General features: G+C 37.9%; 1 protein-coding gene across 1 annotated transcript; it reads right to left on the bottom strand.

Annotated features, from left to right (window-relative positions):
• Positions 1-2,889: 2,889 nt before the first annotated feature.
• On the bottom strand, positions 2,890-17,242 carry TMEM33 (transmembrane protein 33). Its single transcript, XM_041467511.1, has 8 exons — positions 17,174-17,242; positions 17,018-17,082; positions 15,626-15,720; positions 14,987-15,174; positions 13,942-14,009; positions 13,104-13,237; positions 11,094-11,177; positions 2,890-9,726 (listed from the first exon to the last, which is right to left on the bottom strand). The coding sequence occupies exons 2-8, from the start codon at positions 17,072-17,074 to the stop codon at positions 9,597-9,599; spliced, it is 756 nt and encodes a 251-aa protein (XP_041323445.1). The 5' UTR covers positions 17,075-17,082; positions 17,174-17,242; the 3' UTR covers positions 2,890-9,596.
• Between the last annotated feature and the right edge of the window lie 1,583 nt (positions 17,243-18,825).

Genomic DNA, 18,825 nt, shown 5'->3' with positions numbered 1-18,825 from the left:
CTGAAAATGTCTCAGGCTTCCTTGTCTTCATTTGCACACTGGGAGGAACATGGGAGCTCACCAGAAGATAGGTTGACAGGGAATTTGGATAATTAATGTACCTGATAATCCACAAAGCATTTGATCACTGAGCAGAGTTATTACGGTGCCTACCTTTAACATACACAATTAGACTTTAAAACAAAGTTTGTTGGCACATCTTTACCAGCCACCTAGTGAGCAGCATTGCCAAAACAAGTTTTCCTAGAAGCCCAGGGGAGGCAGATTGAGGTAGAATACTTCCACACAATAATTAACGCTCATCTTCCCCGTAGTACAATTGCAGCCATACCAAATGAATCAGAAGCATTGCAACAGATGCTGTATCATTAAGTACCAGATGAACAGCGCTGGAGTTAAATACTAAATTGACTGCAAGTTGTAAAGTAGCACAGGTGAGGTCAGTGTTGGAGTCTAACAAGCAGCTGATTATTTTCTGGCTGCTTGTTATTTTGGCAAGAGCCTAACAGTAAAAAAAGAAAAAGAAAGAGGAGGTTAAGAGTCCCTATTTTTTCCCCTACACAAAGACATTTGGAAGCATATAGAAATCCTTGAAACATTTGTCCCTGAAGAGTCGCCGCTATACTCTAGAAGAGATGTTAAGTTTAGGTTTATTGTTTCCTCTCTAAAACCAAATGGAGCCACTAACTATTTCATATTATTTTATCCATCTGAATAACTGAATTTGTTTTGTCTGGTTTTGGTACTGTAAATATGAAACAGGAAGGAAAATAATAAAACTGGAATATCATAGACAGATTAACAGATCCTGGCATGCAGCTGCAGCATCCTAAGAAAAAAATATCAACCTTATTTATGAGCATCTCAACCATTAGTTATCAATCACTAGCAATGAAGAGAGAAACATCCTAAATTGCATGGTATTTCATCCAAACTGGCTACATTCAGTTTGCTAAATGCTAAACTGATAAAAAATATTATTTCTTTTGTGCCACCTGAACCTCTGTCTAGGGGACCAATTGTGTGAAGATCTTGGTATGTTGCTCATAAGAGGGGGGAGACTTGCTATCAATCATTTCCTCAGGCCTCCTTTTGCAAAAACTCTAGAGCCCTTTTTTATACAGCATATTACCTTGCCTACAAAAAATTATAGGGTTAAGTTGGCTTACCAGGTCTTCAGGAAGAACAGGGACTATGGTTACAACCTTTTAAGGTTTACAACCTGTTTTATGGAGACACTTGAAAAGTTTACATAGAACTGGTTGCACACCAGGAAAGACAGGTGACTGGGTTGAAATACAGGTCTTTGAAAACTTTTTTTCTTATCCCTGTTTATTTAAAATAACTCAGTAACTGATTGTATTACTCAAGTCCATCATGATAAAACATTCTAGTATTACTATCTAGCAAGAAATATGTGATATGTAAGGGCTAATAAGAAATGAAGGATATGTAGTGTTCCTTGTATGAAAAATGAAGTAATATAAAGTAAATTTGAGTATCTTTCTATTCTGAAATTCATTAAATATTGCAAGTTCATAGAGTGGAGAGAGACTTGCAATGTCCCCAGATCCACTGGAAGAGCTGAAGGTATTGACTTTAAATATAGTTTAAATTACTCTTCAGAATTCAGATATCCTGCCTTGTGGGTCTCTCATATACCATAGAAAGGAAAAGAAGGCAAAAGGGAAAGACTTTTGATTTTTGTAACCTTTTATGATATACAGTTAACACAAAGCAGCTACCAATAGTACAAAAAAAACTGTGAATACATCATGTCCAGTGTTCCCAAACAGCCTTTAAGTTTTTCAGGCAAACCATTTAAATTCACAGAAAATGAGAAAATATTTTATGACAGGCAGGTGCATGAGGGGAATGCCTCTTCTGAAGCACAGAATGGTGCATCTTCAGAAGCTTGCATAACAGCACTCTGAGTCATGCAGCTCTGTAAAGCTGTTTCATGGTCATTGGGTCAAAGATCTACAAAAACAAAAAGTAAATATTTTCATTTCCAGCACATGGAGAAGTGTTTTCAGTTATTCACATGCAGTTCATTCACCTTAACATCAGCAGTCATCTGCAGCTTCTTAAACTGGGGGCAACAGTCCTCAACAAGCTGATTCAAACCCAGCAGCAGCTAGTAAGTGCCAAAGGACAGTAAATCGTGAAGAGGTATTATTCTTCTGAGAAATTTAAACTGAAAATTACTTTCCTGTAGCCAAGAGACTCAGGAAGAGCATATTACATTACTAAAATTTTTAGCTTCATAGTTGCAAACCAGCCACTAGAGGTCAGTGGTTTGGAATAAAATTAGCACATAGAGGAAGAATTCAATTTCATTTCAAGTAGATAAATCATACAATCAAATAAAATTTCCAGCCTCTGAGCAAGGAAAAATAACTCTTAAGCCTTGCAGCACTTACCTTCATCCAAAAGCAAGAAAGCTAGCTTAAAATTCTTAAAAACAATACTAGGTACATAACACAAAATACTGAAACAACTACTTATTCTCTACAGTAATATACAGACATGCATAAGAACACAGGACTGAAGGAAGCTTCTTTAATCAGTTCCAGTGTCTTGCTCCTTGTCCTATAATTTCTTGCATGAACGAAGCAAGGACCAGCTTAATAGCAGCTTGATTCTTTGGCTCATAAGGAAAAAGGAAAAAGAATTACAAGAATGTGAAATAAGCTCAATTAGTACTTTTGAAGTGCATAAAGGCAGTATATTAGAAACACCTTGCAGTGCAACAATCTTCTTAAACATCTATTTCCTTTGCAAATGTGTAGCACTCTGCAAAGAGAGAAGGACACCAGAGGACAGGAAGAGGCTGTTTCATCATGAAGTGCAAAAGTGTATTACCATTTCCAAAAAGGGGAAAAAACCTCCAAAGTACTACATTTTATTTAGTCATTTATCTACTGCTGTAAATATATATACATCATCCAGTCACAGTACATACATATTAATGCAACTGAACATCTTACCTCTGCCCCAGAGTGATGTTAAAAAATTTGAGATAATTAGAAATGTGAATACAGCCATTGGATGCACAAACACATTCTGAACTTGATGCTTGTTGCTGTACCTGTAGTTTTCTAAGGCTTCAATATTTCTCTGTATTACACAGTTACACAAATGAAAATGCCACTAGACATATGAAAATTCAGAAAGTTAACCTCAGATTTCCATCTACCATTACAAAAAACTTTTGATCCATGGCTTTGATTTAAACTTTATTACTGAAAGGATTCACAATTATTTTTGTTCTGCTTTAGTCAGAACCTAACTGAAGTTATTACAGCAGAAAGTAAGTTGAAAGGGATCGTAGTGTGGAGACATCTGTTCGGTCAGAATTTCTAGATTAAAAAAAATAAATCCAAAAATATTAAAATACTAAGTTACATCATGTTATAACTTAATACTAAGTTATATTGTGTTCTATGCAAGCATACATCAGGACAAAACCTCATGAGTTGCACATACAAGGTCTTCCCCCAGATTGCAAAGAAAAAAATATAGCAAAGCAACATGGAAAAGCCAAAAAAAAAAAAAAGGCCAAGAAGCCCAGATTATTTCTTTCTTTACTTTTTCACTGCAGAACTTCCAAACATAGTAAAAGAAAACATAGTTCACTGCAGCTGTTTTCCATTTTAAGTAAATAAAGATTAGACTGTCAGCTCCTGTACAGTATGGCTATTTCAACTGTTTTTTAATGGAGAATAAATTATACATAATTTACTTGAAAATTTAGCTTGAAAATTTAAGTACTATTCAGAGGATACTGATGGCATGAAACCATGACTGGTGAAATGGGGTTTGTGAAAGCAACAGAGCATCCAGCAGGACTTCCAGACATCTTTATATCAGAGAACTGGTGTGAGTCTTGGAGTGTCCTGCGTAGGGTCAGGAGTTGGACTTCCTGATCCTGACCGGTCCCTTCCAATTCAGTATATTCTATGATTCTGTGATTTTCTGTGTTCTCATTATTTTTCTCCCCATTCTTCTATCTTCATGAAAACTATAGTAGATACTGCTTTAAATCCTACAGATAATCTAGTCCTGCATCTTTTACAATTTCTGATTTTCAGTTTCATTTTCCCATGAAATATCTGAACTGATGCATCATCTTCATCTAAATTACTTTTAACACTGCTTTTAACACCGGCAAAGTAACACGAGTTACTCATAGGGACACATATAGCAAATGAAAATATCATGATCTGCACTTGCTCCAAGAAAGCAGTTTCCTCACGCCAAAACACAGGTATACAACTTTCTCTGCTAACACCTGCACTGAAAACATAGCAGTAGACTGGGCACATAGATAGATTTTTTCCCACAGGACTTGGTATTATCTATGCCAGGTATAAAGCAGAATAGTTACAATAAATTAAAGGCAGGGATCAGCTCTTTTTTGTTTTGATATATACCCTAATCTTCCTGTTTCTCTAGAAAAAGTAAATGAGGTGTTGCAGTAGCTCACTGCATTCTGCACTATTCCAAACACATACACAAAAAAACAACACCCAACATGCACCTGGAACACTTAACACAAAGCTGTTGGTCAGTAACTCAAACTCACTCAGAGATCTGAACTTAAATAAGTGCTGTTTTGCAACACAAACTGGTAATATTTAAAATCCAGAAGAAATACAGAATTTGATTTCAAGAATATCAACAAAACAATAGGTATCAATACAGAAAACTATTTAATTTGTTTCAAAATAAATATTTGACATACAAAGCACACACAGTGAAAAAGGGTCACAATAAATTACAAATGGAACTACTTGCTCATTCACTGAGAGAAGCCCTTGGTATTTCCAATTTCATACCATCAAATTTATCATTCTTGCTGATTTAAGCACAGCACTGAACAAATATGGATCCCAGTGCTTTCTTTCACAGGTACTGGTATGGATAATTTACTGCAGTGATCCAATTTGAAAATCAGTAGGGACCGGTAAATCGCTGCATAAAAGAAAGAGCGAATGAGGTGCTTTTTCCTTAGTGTCAGCAGCCTGCGATTATTATGTTTATTAGATTTTCTTGAAAGGGCTTCACATTTTCTCAAATATGCAGGAGAACTATATTTCCCCTCTGAGCCCTTACATTAGCATTTTGTGCCTCAGTCCTTGAATACAAGTAAAAGATGAATTTTTCAATTAATTTTAAAAGTTTATACCATCTGGATGGCATAGAACTAAGCAATGAAACTCCCTTACCTGCACAACATCTGCCATTATCACAGAGCTAGCTTCTGCAGAGAAATTAAAAAGTAATGCTGAGATTTTGTGAAAAATATTTTTGAATCCACATTCAAGATTAAATTCTGTTACACTATCCATTCTGATATCTTTCCGTCTTTGGAATAAAGAATTGCTTAAGGTTGTGTCCTTTAAAGGTGATTTAAAACAGCAAGGCCTGACTGTTCCTGTGACTTTAAAAAAATTATAGCACTACAGAAGTTATGATACAAAGATACACTAACCAATTTCAGTATATATATAGTTTAATCACAAATAGGTGTACCACAGCAATTAAAAATTATAGACAATTAAAACAGATTAGTGTACCCTACTACCATCTAGCATGTTAAGGGCTTGGGATCTTACTCTGTTGCATTATTTTTTGTCAGAGATGGTGATACAAGGGGCATACCTAGCATTGCACGTGAAAATCAGTTTTGACTTTAAAAGAATATGTTGTTTTAGCGCACTATCTTCTTTACCCTTAATCTGAGCACTGTAAAGTACAGCACTTTTTATCTGAGCAATGTAAGGTACAGTACTTTTTAACGTATTTAAGACCGCAGTTACAATAATTTTAGGAGCAGGACTAATAAGTTATATGTCGAGCAGAAACAAATGAGTTTCATCTGGGCACTTGTCCAACTTTTTTCTATTTCCTGCTCTGCCAGAACTCTTACATCAGGTAAGTGCTCTTTCCTTCCATGTCTCCATTCCTGTCTTTAAAATGGGTAAGAACTTCCTTAATAAACATGGCATCTGTACAGCAAATGTTGCAATACAGGTACCTAATGATAAAAGGGTCTAACACAGACTGTACAAAATAACTGGCTATGTTATTTGTTTGGACAATACAATCACATACATAGTTAGCAGCTCCAAAACTGTTGGAAGAAATAGTGGCTCATAATTATAATTCATTTTTATTTAAATCCTTACAACATGAACAGATATTGCTCCACTTAAACACCCATCAAAGAAAGGAGGAAAAACATAAAACTGACAGCACAGAAATGACAATATATGTATAAAATCAAATAAAATGCAATAAAGGAGAGGATGGATGTATTGGTGAGTTACTTTGCGTGTAAGAAATCCTAACTGGCATTAGCTATTCCAACAGACCCAATGGCTCCTGATACTTTATCTACAGATGAAAACAGACAAATGTTAAGCTGGACCATCACTACTACAGAAAGCTTGTACAGAGCAAGGGTTTGGTCTACCCACAGAATCTGTGCAACAGCACTTAACTTACAAAAGCTAAGACAACAAAAAGCAATGAGCGGTATGATTTATGCCAGTGGAAGCAGTTATCACATTAAGTAGGAAACCTTTCAGTAATACAAAATCTCTTCTGCTTCATTTTGGGATTGGCAGGCACTTTATGGTCAGTTGCAAAATTTCTCTACAATCACAGACTTCTGTCACAGCCTCTGCATCACAGCTAGCTGTTGACAGCATAGCAGCATGAACATACAGCTCTATTCACCAAAAAACCCCCTCAAGCTATCAGGATACTACCAGCATTTTACATTTAGTTTAATCATTAGAATAGAAACAGTCAAAAAATGTGGTGAGGAGGCAGGCTCAAGGATAGAATGTTTTTGCCAGCATTGAGGAAAGTTGATGTTATCACTCAGGCAGCTGAAAGGCTACAGTAAAAATCGAAGTTGATGCAGAGCACAGGTCAATTGCTCTATATATTTGGCTTGAACGTTATTCTTACAACATTGTTCCATGTTTTCTTGACACATCAGAGAAATAAGTTTTACCAGGCCACAAGCTGCTCTTTTGTCAAGCAAAGCCAAGAATATGCTACTAGCAAAACCAAATCAAATCCCTTTTATGGAATTTACTTCTCTTCGTCCATTTTCAAGACTTAGTAGAAAGAGATAAATGCAGTTTCACATCTAAGTTCTGTTTCACAGCACTGTCTTCCAGCTCTTTACTCACAGCATTGTCATTCACTTACTCCTTTTTAAGCCTTCTCCTGCATGCATTGAGTTGGATCTCTACTTAGCATCCTTCAGTTACAGCTGCATTACACTGGATCCAGTTTAGACTCCTCTCTAATTTAGTACCATCATATAATTAGGGAACAGTAGAATGCACCCATAACAGCAGTCAGACCACAAAAATTTGCTCAGAAGTAACATGTTATTTTGCTTACTGTAATTACAGATTTATTTACCTTCCACTCCCAGTATGGGGGATCAACTTAGATGACCAAATTCATTTTTACATCACAGTGGTGCCAACAGCTGAAGAGAATCTGATGTCACCATTCAAAAAACACATCATGCAACATGGCAGAGGGTCTAGAATCGTGCTGAGGAACTGAAACAGTAGTAAGTAGGTCTGGATTTTTCTCTGATTAGATACCATTGTTGCAGTGCTTATACTTGAGCTAGATTTTGAAGAAAAGGTGATCAATTTTTGCACTTTAGAAGGCAAAAAATAATTTAGAAATGCACAAGACATTATATTCCAATTCAGAAGCAGCAGTGGGAATATAAGAACATGCACACGTACACACAGGACAGCATTCTGCTCAACTTCCAGGTTCAAGCATCAGTAAGTTGTGTTAAAGAGAGAAAATGAGCCTGAAGAGCCTAGCGAGTTACATTTAACACTCCTTTTATTGCAGTAGAAATTTTAGTTTTTATCAAATCCTCAAATTACAGGATATACACATAATCAATCTCATTGCAAGTCTTTAGCAGCTGTAGAGCATTAACTGCATGCAGTTGCTTCTGCAGTGTGTGAGTATTCTATAAATAGCTAATCACGTTCAGAGAGCAAGACAAGTAGTCAAAGAATATCATATTCAATTACCAACTGCTTCATCAGTACCAAGAGGTTGAGCAAAAAAAAAATGAAATAACTTTATAAATACATGGCTCTGATCTAAAAACTAATACAACTGGAAAGTCGTAATGATATCCATATCACAAACAAGATAACTCAATAGTTACAGGAAAATACTTTGCTTCAAGACTGTCTTTGAAACTGTTTTCTCATAAGGTTTCTCTGATCATGGAAGAATAGTTGAGTACTACAGAATTTTACAAAAGGCCAATGAAAGCCCTTTAACTTTATGCAATTAGAATACTAACACTAACTACTAAAATTGAACTAAAATTCAGCAAATATTTTGCCTTGAATTTCTGGAAAGAAGTTGTGTTCAGACAGTATTATTTTTCCATGACCGACCCTTCAGCTGCTGGGTGAATGCATAACCAGTGTAATTAATTTATGCACTTAATTTAATATTCACTTTTGTAGTCATGACACTGGCTTCAGATCAGTCATCAGATGGATTTATGCCAAGAAATCCTACACCCATATGTTTCAGAAGCTGCCTAAACAGGTGCAATTCTTTATGCAAATTTCTCATCACAATGAGGGTCGCAGAAACTCAAATAGCAATTTATACAGAGCTACCTACAGATTAATTTTCTAAAAAGCTAACATGCTTGAATTACTGCAGTCTCACATTTGTGTGGACACGAGAACAAATCTGCAATGACTCTGCAAAAGTTACTTCATTAACATTGATTAGTTCATTTGAGACATTGTTAAAAGTTTAAGTATTGCCTCTTAGTCTTAAATCTACAGGTCAGCAGTTTGGCTTGGTAAAACAACTTGTTATGACAAGAAAACTGCACAGTTTTGTGTGATCAGTCTTGGTATTTCTTCCAACAGCATAATGTAAGATTATGTCACAAGGTAGAAACATGGGAGAGTTCTTTTAAAGTATTATTAATAAAAATAGCCTCTCCTTCAGAAAGGAGTGTTATCTCTGTCAGCTTGATAGATTTTAATCCCTTGTGTTAACTTCAAAGTGAGCCGTATTTCCACACTGAGTATAGCAAATTGGACAAAATAGTTCTACAAATACATTTAGTAAGCAGAAGAATACTGTCCAAAGTGTACTGCATAGGTATATGTATCAACTGCTATCCACTGGAGACATCCTAAAGTAGCTAGAATTCCAACTAACATAAACCTAGAGAGCACAGATCTCTTATAATAACTTTCAATCAATCTCAAACAATCATTGATTTAGAAAAACAAAACAAAACAACAAACTTGTATGATAGGGCATGTTTTAGATAGGATGCAGCTACTTTTTTCATCAATTAACAATACAGCACAGTTAATTTAAGTTTCTATTATTTGTTTTTGATATGCTAAATTTCACATTATCTCCAAGAAAAGCATTTATGTATTTTTATACAGCCTGGAGTGAAATCAGTGTAAAACCAGGAATTTCCAATCATCAGCAGAAGTGCCAGCTGCTCATAATGTTCACAAAACACGAGTGCCTGAATTTGGCTATGCAACAGTTGGTGCCAATCTGCTTATAAAGGAAATGCCACTGAGGCATAGTCTTCTTACAAAAACAGGGCACGAGGGCTTCGTTATTAAGTGTTCAACAACAATCCTGAGCTCAGTGAAGAGAGTCCTGAAAAATCAGATTTAAAGACAGTTTTAAAATCCTACAGCTTTTATCAGAAGTATTATCCACATATATCTTTTTCATTAACTTCTTTTCTCAATATCACACTCACATACACATTTTAAGTTAAATTCTTTAGACCAACTCAGTACTGCTTCCAAGAGCTTCAGAATTCTTGACTTTTAAACATTAACATTTTAACTAACTCTATACTCAGCTGGAAGTTACTGAGCTAGAGACAGCAGAAAAACTCCACCTTCAAGCAAAAAAATACAAAAGGAAAAAAATACTATAAAGGCTACACAAGCACTATAAAAAATAAAAAAAGGAATAATGCTTTATCACAAATAGTGTAAGGAGCTGGGAGGCTATTGTGTTTGTGCTACTTCTTGGCAATATGCAAGAACCCTGCACTGCAGAAGCAACTATTAGAAGACAGACATGAGAAATAAAATCATTGTCAAAAATTTTCCTTAAAACTACAAAAATGCCAGCAGAACATTTTGGATAAACTAGTTCTACTGAATGTCAATTTTAGTATGTACAGCTTAAATTATTTTTAGATACCAAAATAGTAAAGCAGTTTCATAGATGTTGTTGGTGTTGTTGAAAACAAATTTATGTAGCAGGATGGAACAAGTGATCTTACAAAAATAAGGAATAGAAGGCAATTAAGCTTATGATTCTCACACCTGTCTTTGCATATCATGGCAGCCAAAGCCACTTTTTTGGCACTCTAGCAAGCCACTTTCTGATCAAGTAGACTGGAAAGTCTGTTCATAAAATCTTATGCTATGCAATGCTCATAAGAAAACTTCTAAAAAGCACTCACCTAAGACAACACTCACAGGAATATTTATGATTTCAGAATCTAAAGCAATAATATTGGCTTGACCAACTTTCAAAATCAGTAAGGTTCTATTTCAAATACAATTAGCTTTACTTATGAATTTAACTAAAAAAGGTAATGAACATGTTTAACGTCATCCACATCCTTTTTCTCTCAATATTACACAAGTTTTTAAGTGGCTATTCATATTTGGGCTTAGCCTCAGATATACCTAGAATCTAAAAATAAAGGTATCTCTCTCATAAGAAAGACTTCCTATTCACAAAGTGTAGTTTAATTACACAAGCATGTTCTGAAAGCTCCCATTCAAGAATGGTGGTACTTTTCTGATCACTTACATTCAGTAAATCTAACCTTTAACCAGCCAGGCTTTTATTTAGCATCCAGGTGTATTTCACATTCTACAGTTGCCATTAGCAGATGTAGTATTAGGAGTTCTGCATTCATTTTAGAATGAGAAGTTTCTGAATGCCTAAGCACTATGCAGTTAAACACGAACTCCCAAAATCAATTTAGCACTTACCGACAGTACGGATTTCGCCGAGAAGAGTAGCGTAATGTAAGAAACCTATAGTAAATGAATGGCTGCAGCAGACTCCCTTGTCCACTGAAAGAGAATAGTTCAGTAGAGCTTACTAGTGACAAACAAAAAACCAAAACAGAACACCAAAACCAGGAATTTTTAAGAAAAATTTTTTTAAGAAAAGCAAGCGAACTACTTAGGCTCAAAACAAGATCTGGGTCACATTGGATCAGAAAATAGAGATCTGACAAGCAAAAGTACATAACTATACACTTAGAAATGCAGAAACATTATAGAATAAAACTGCTCAATGAAGCAGTTAAAGAAGTGCTGTTCTTGTATTGATTTTATATTTATGAAGCGTTTTCATATGCCTCATTTCTGGTGCTGTGCAAAGAATTACAGGAATGATGGTGGACACGTGTTCCATAGCAAGAAAACACTTGCTGGTAAGCCCAGAAACTGGCTGACATAAGCAGTCCAGTTACAGTGACCCTGTTCAGTCTAATTGCAGCACTTTGAATATCTGGACCATATTTCTAGCATTTTTTGTATAACTTCTCAGAACACACTGTAGACAATTACAGATGTATAATGAGACTTTAATGCCAAGCTAATACCCAGTTACAGTGAAATTAGGCTTTGGTATTTCACAAAACTGCTGTTTGACATGGCTGTGCTGTGAAATAGTGGAAACATAACACATAGATCATACACAGTGAAGCACAGAAATGCCCTAATTTTAGTGACTGAAGCCACTTTAAATAGCATATTATTGAAAAATTGTGTTTGAACTTAAACATCATGATAAGTAAGTTCCAGTAAGAACTCCTTCAAGTATTAGCAGCATCTTTAGGCAGAAGAAAAATATAAACTGAAAGTGAGCTACATGAGGGAAGAAAGAGGAAATCTTGAAACCTGTACAGTATTGACAAACAAGTTATACGCTACAACATTTAAAGAACAAAATCTCACAATAGCTGCATTTAGCAATTCAATTATTTTAAAATTTAGCATATGACCTTTTACAAACACTTCAGTATCTACCAGATGACATATCAAGCAGCAATATTTCACATACTACATTCTCCACACAGAGGCAAAAGGAAATAAAAAAGCTGTACTAAGTTCAAAGCACTTGAAAGTTTCAAATACTGGATAGAGTGTATCTGTCAGCTGGTAAGTGGTCTCAGATGGAATGCAATCCTTGAGGGCTGAAGCATTGAAATGTTCAGCTGATATATCAAAATATAAGACAAATTATGCAACCTATCCAAGAAAGTAAAGCCTCCCTTCTACTGCTTATGAGACCACTCAAGACAAATGTTCCCACTTTGCCATAACTTGTATAGAACAAAGGCTGCAATCCCCCTCCAAATATTAAAAGGCAATGACCCAAACTTCTGTGACTGGCAGGTCATTATGCCTGCACAACTTCAGTAGGATTCCAACATGTTCGAGATCCCTAAAATGACTTCAACAGGCAACACAGCAAGCAAAATCAAATGGAATAAAAAAAACCCAGAAGGGTCACTGCTCAGAAGGAGCACAGGAGAGAATGCAACCTACTCCTGCCTGCACACTTTTTGCATAATGAAATTTTTCCATTTAAATTTCAGGAATCTAATTGTCAAAAATAATAGTTCACTTTCAGTGAAGCTGAAGATCTTAATATTCTACTAAACAAACCAAAATTAAACTTACTGAACAACGTGCTGATAGAAATGTAGGCGAATTCAAGTGTCAAGCCTGAAAAACTCCCATGTGACTCATCACCCACACTATCAAAGGGAAGGGTTTTTGGTGCTCAGTTACATCATAGTGAATGCCTTTTGATGTCAGGATGCACCAACTTAAGAAGCCTAAGAATCATTTCAATTTTATTTGAAGTTCAAGCCTGTCAGCCAGAGCCACACAAATGGAGTACTATGAGCCACAGAGAACTCATTTGCAAAAAGCAGTCTTGTGTAGCAAGTTTCTAATTATTTAAATATTTATCATTATTCTTACCTGAAGAGCATAAAAACTGTAGCTGGCATCAGGAAAATTTCATTGCAAGCAATGAATTTTAGAATATTCTGTTGATTAGCATTCAGTTTCTCTAAGAGATTTCTCAAAAAAGGCAAACTATTTGAACTTCGTGCCTTAAAAGAAGAAAAAATTATTTACAGAAAACATAAATGTTACATCCATCTCCATTAGTACAGAGAAAACAAAATGCAAACAATTGCTATTTATCACCCATTTCAACATTTTAAGACTTTATCAGTTTTGAGATTAATATCCTAAGGAAAACTGCAGGCTTGGAATTCCATAATTTACAGAGTTCAACTAAAAGCATCAGATTTTGCAATTCCCTCACCCACCAATTTTAGGTTCAACTGCACAGAGACAGCCACGAGCCTTGTTCAGTCTACTAGGAGGAAGTGCCCATGGTAGCAAGAGCCCAGTTAGGAACACCAAAGCCTGGAGTTATGTTAAGATGCACAAGGCAGTGCATTGAGCAGCAAGTCCAACTGGCAAGTATTTTGCTTGCTAGTCTCACCCTGTAGTTTGTTACTTTATTACTGAAATAGAACTGTAAAATTCAGAGGCTGTGGTTTAGCTTGAAAAAGACAAGTCTTAAGTTTCAACTTAATTGTTTCAAAGATTCTGTTTCCTTCAAAGAAAAGCATTTGAAGAAAAATAATTAGTGAGAAAAATAATTAGCTGAGATTCTGTATTACAGTTTCACTCTAATTCCTCTAATGCAGCCAAAGAAAATCAAACCAGAGCTGCAACTCAAACTTGTTTATAAACCCCAAGAATACTAACTGTATTCATCGTAACATATACATATCATACTTACATCAAGAACCTTCTTTGTGTATGTGGCAGCATGAAGCAAAGAGAACAGCAGAACTGGAAAAATACTCACTGAAGCAAGCCATAAGGAAAATTACAGGGTGTGCATGTGCTTTATTTCTCCATGATGTTATACTACACCAGTGATGGCTCGATGGATCTTTGCAAAAGTTTGGCTGGAATGACCTATACTGGATGAAGATATGCATAAGTCTAAGACCTATATTTACAGCTCTTCCTTCTGCTTCTTACACCTCTTTGCTATGCACTTTTATTAGCTTCAAATTAAAGTCTGTCTTGTGTCTGCAAGTATGCAAAAGTATAACACACACCATTAGACACCAGTATGCTTCTACTGAAATGCATTCTCTCTGCACAGAAGGCACACCTGAGCTTACTACTCAAAACCTCTGAAATACGCGTAGTCGTAGTTTTTGTTAGAAGATGCTACAAAATTAATTTCTTTACCAAAGAACATGCAGTTGCCAGCCATTCTGATTTTACAGAGCAAGAATGTAGACATTTCTCTGCCAGAAGGATTTAAAGAGTAGGACATTAAGTGCACATCGTGTGGCATAAGGACATGTCAGCTCTGACATGTCACCTTTGACAATCCACAGGAGCAAATTTTGCAGACTTTATCAGTTTAATAACTTATGTGAGACAGTTACTACTGAATAATTGTCTCTCTACAGGATGAATGTCTACTACAGTGAGAAGACATGTATAAACCCTGCACTGGCAATAAATGAAAATTACCATCTCCTCCAAATATCACTGGAGGCTGGTCATAAAATCCACTAAACTTAAGCCTCAAAAAAAGAAAGTCTAAGTAGCCAGAAAATGCAGTGCTCTAATTATAGAGCTGATTAAACTGAATATGTATCAATCAACATAAGCCTCTCATATTTTACATAGAGTATGTTCTATGAATAGCAAACATATCAAACTAGTTCAACTAGCTTTTCAAATCATGGCAAAGGTGATGAAAAGAATCATGTTTTTAATATATTTAAAAACATTAGCAGGATGACACAAGAAAAGGATACTTGTAACAGGGTAGGAATTCACAAAGATAAGGGAGTACAACAGGTAATGGCAGCTGTCCTCCAGCAAAGCCTGAGCCAGAAATGCCCTGCTAAGCTGGAAGTGCGGTAGCCTTTGGTGTAGTCGGAGGGCACTGGTAAGAGCATTTGCCAGCAAGGCACGCTGGTAAAAGCTTGCTGCTTCGTGCAACCTGCAAATCATCAGAGGAGATGTTACCATGTGAACCAAGCTCAGAAGGCTTCTACCTTTGAGAATTGCATCACAACTGAACAATACCTGAAGTATTTATTTATATTATTGTACATAAACACTATTTCCAGAAAATAACTCAAAAGCTGTTTAACACTGACTTTACTGCAGGTGCCTAAGACAACTCAGTGTAATACTCCATTTACAAACAAAAACATGCATTTACCACTACTTTACATTTTTTCAATACATTTTCCAAACACATCTACAAGTGTTTTAAATCAATTTAAAATCTGTAAGCTATTATGACAAAAAGCATCTAAGTAACCTGAATAAAAGCAATTTACCTTACATGAAAAAAACAATTCTGTGCAAAGAGAACCTAGATTGTTTGTAAATATTTATATTTATATTTCAGCATATAACATTTATATTTATGTTACAGTACATACCCTAGAAGAGGCAGGACAAATAAAGCTGAGCAGTAAACTGTGAACAAGCGGGAAATCCACATTGCTGTATCCAACTTGTTAGCCATCAGAAATTGCTACAGTGGAAAAGAAAAAATAAAAGAAGAAAAAAAACCCAGCCCCACCAGAAGTTGGTATCTTAATACTTGCATACAATGAACATTCTTCCCAACTCTATTAAATTTCAAGTCTTTCCCCAACCTCAAATGTAAGCAAATTATAGCTTGAAGCAGAAAACCTTTTTTTTTGTTCTGTGATACTTGGCTCATATGATGTTACTAGCCAGATCAAAAATAGCTCAGCTTCCTCAGAACCAAGAGGCTCCTTTTTACATTGCAATCAAATACAGCAGTAAGAACTTCTAGAAAAATAGTTTTTCTATCCAAATACGCCTCACTAAACAGCTTCACAAATGTTATAATGTAGGGTCTCTAGACCTGACTTTTGCTTCAAGGCTTCTTTTAGAATTCAATGCACAAACCTAGGGCTAAATCTCCACAATTCTTCCAACTGAAGGAGGAAAAATATAGGGTCAGGTAAAGTTAGCATAACCACATTACAAGAAAAGCGGCATCATTTTGGCTTACATGTTCCTGGCCTTCAAAAAGCAGAAAACTTTTCACAGTAATCCTGCACCTCTTCCCTAACCACTGCCCTCCTCAGTCCTGATATAGCCAAAGTGCCCTAAAGGCTCTAATGAAACACAGAATGTTTTTGGCTATATGTGCATCAAAGTCAAAACAACAGCTTCCTTCCTTCTGATAGAGTTTCAAATTTTTTCCAAATTTGGACCAGCTTTTGAAGAGTCATCTTTTCCTCTATATTTCTAGTGCATGTCTATGGAAATGACCAGAAACCTACAAGCGTCTTCATAGTATGATTTCGTATCTTACTTGCACAATATAACTACAGAAATGGCATGAAGCCGCGTCAAGGCTAGGTTAGATTATCAGGAAAAGGTTTTCCACCCAGAGGGTGGTTGAGCACTGGAACTGGCTCCTCAGGGAAGTGGTCACAGCACCAAGCCTGACAGAGTACGAGCCTTTGGACAATGCTCTCAGGCACACAGTGTGACTTCTGGGGTGTCCTGTGCAGGGCCACGAGTTGGACTCGATGATTCTTGTGGATCCCTTTAAACTCAACATATTCTATGATTCTGTGAAATACAGATGCTAGCACACTGAATTACTTCCAATTCAGCCATTTTCAAGAGCGGCGGCACACCAACAGCACGCTTTCAATGGGAAAGCGAAAGCTGCTCGCCCCTGCCGCACCCGGGCGAGCAGCGCTCGCTGCCATCCCCGCAGGACCCCCCGCCCGCCGCCGGAGCAGCACCGCGGCCGGCCCGGGCCCCCAGGCCCCGGAGCTCCTTACCACGGCCCCGCCGCCGGCCCCGCCTGGCATGGGCCCGTTCTGCGTGGAGTCCGCCATGGCCGCACCTGCGGGGAGAGAAGCACCTCAGTCTGTGGGACACGGGCGACCGCAGCCGCCGCCCCCCGAGCTCCCGCTCCCGGCCCGGCCGCGACCCACCGCAAGCGCCACTCCAGGCACGGAACACGCTCCGGCAGATCCCCACTCCCGGATGCGGCAGGACGCCACTTCCCGCGGGGCTGCCGGGCAATGTAGGCGGTGACTGGGATGCTCCCGACGGCGCCTGGCGGCGTCACGGGCCGGCGCTGGGAGGCAGCGCGGGGATGGCCTGGCGGGATCGCGGCGGGATCGCGGCTGCGGTCGCGGGGCGAGCCCGCTGGGCAGGACTCTGGTCCCTTCTCCGCTGTCCGTAAAGCAGCCCGGACATCAGGTGCTCGGCTCCTTCTTTACAGTCTGTTCAGGGGCGCTTGTGCGTGGTGACAGCAACAGCAACAGTATTAATGCTCGCGTCGGCCCCAGTCTGGGGAGTGTTTGCTCACTGAGACCGACTGGACTTCAAGGGCTCTGGGTTTCCACAGCAGCCTGGCGATGCTCAGTGCTGAGCATCAGCAATACGGATGGGAATTGTAGCGTCACAGGACCCGTGTAGGGCGATCCGCAGGTCCCGGTGCTGCAGTGGCCCCGTGGTGTCAGACAAGCGGTGCAAGGTTGTGCCCCTGTGTTTTAATGTCATTGGTTCCCTATAATGTAAAAAGACGGGGGGAAAAAACCCAAACACGCACTGCTTCAAAGCCACATGGGCCTAAAGACTGTCAGCGGTATTATGTTAAAAAGCGGGGTTTTTGAAACAAGTTTCTGAAATCTTTGGTGAATAATCATCAAATCATAAAGCTAGGGAGCTTTACTCAGCTACAGGTACTCAGCAACCTCTGACAGAAGGATAGCACAAAGCAGAAGCAGCCTTCTGTTCACTCTCCAACATGTAGCTTATGTAATTTGCAAGGTCTTGGAAAGGTTTAATCCTCCTTTCATTAATCTTCCCCTTGCCCTTAATATTGACGGATTTTTTAATTATTTGTGCCGGATAGCTGTGTGAACATATATCTGTTCTCTGTTGGAAGTCAGTAACTCGTCTGAAATGTCATCAAAGCAAAAGAAAAGAAAATGCAGGCCTGGCGACCGACACCTTTGACTTTTGGCTGCTGTGGCTTCATGTAGTTGTGCTTCTGGCTTTCTCTCAAGGATGTGCAGCAGGTTCCCCCTCCTGGCAGCACGGGTTTCAGGACAGCGAGCGTCTGCGCCAGGTTCTAATCGTTCCCAGAGGCTTTCAATTCAATTACTCTTTAACAGCAAGAAAGACACATTCCTGTCACCAAGGATGCTGGGAATCAACATCTGCAATCAGCCTCATTTCTGACTTATGGTGATTAAACCTGAAAATTGATTGGAAGACACTCAGGAAGAATGTGTAATGAAGTAGGTTGACGAGAAAGGAGCAAAAGAGTCAGCTGATAGAGATTCTAATACTATAACAATTACAAATAATCTAAGCAATCTCAGGCTAGTTAACACTTTTAAACTGAAGATGCAGAACCTGATTTCTTGCTTCTTTCCCAACCATTAATCTCTCATTTAGGTGACTGAGAAGTAGACACAAGAACTACCTCCTACTTTGAGATGATTTTTCTGCAGGTGGAGGAGACTCTACTAAACAGCAGTAGAGAGCTGGGACTCTCAGTGTGTCTGCTGGGCATTCTCGGGTGTGTAATAAAAAGACTGACAAACATTTATGCTAAACCAAAATTAAGACT

This window comes from Pyrgilauda ruficollis, unplaced genomic scaffold (genome assembly GCF_017590135.1).
Source record: "Pyrgilauda ruficollis isolate IOZ18807 unplaced genomic scaffold, ASM1759013v1 scaffold1, whole genome shotgun sequence".
NCBI classification, from domain to species: domain Eukaryota; kingdom Metazoa; phylum Chordata; class Aves; order Passeriformes; family Passeridae; genus Pyrgilauda; species Pyrgilauda ruficollis.
Note: the sequence above shows the minus strand (reverse complement) of the source record. Positions and strands in the feature narration are given on the sequence as shown.

What these genes read in the sequence shown, in the direction of transcription:
- TMEM33 (XM_041467511.1), bottom strand. Translation starts at nt 17,074, where the DNA reads ATGGCGGACTCCACGCAGAACGGGCCCATGCCAGGCGGGGCCGGCGGC. An exon ending in TTTGTCCTGCCTCTTCTAGG is followed by an intron (nt 15,175 to 15,625) that starts GTATGTACTGTA and finishes GATGATTTGCAG; the next exon opens with GTTGCACGAAGCAGCAAGCT. An exon ending in GAATTCCTACCCTGTTACAA is followed by an intron (nt 14,010 to 14,986) that starts GTATCCTTTTCT and finishes GGCTTGCTTCAG; the next exon opens with TGAGTATTTTTCCAGTTCTG.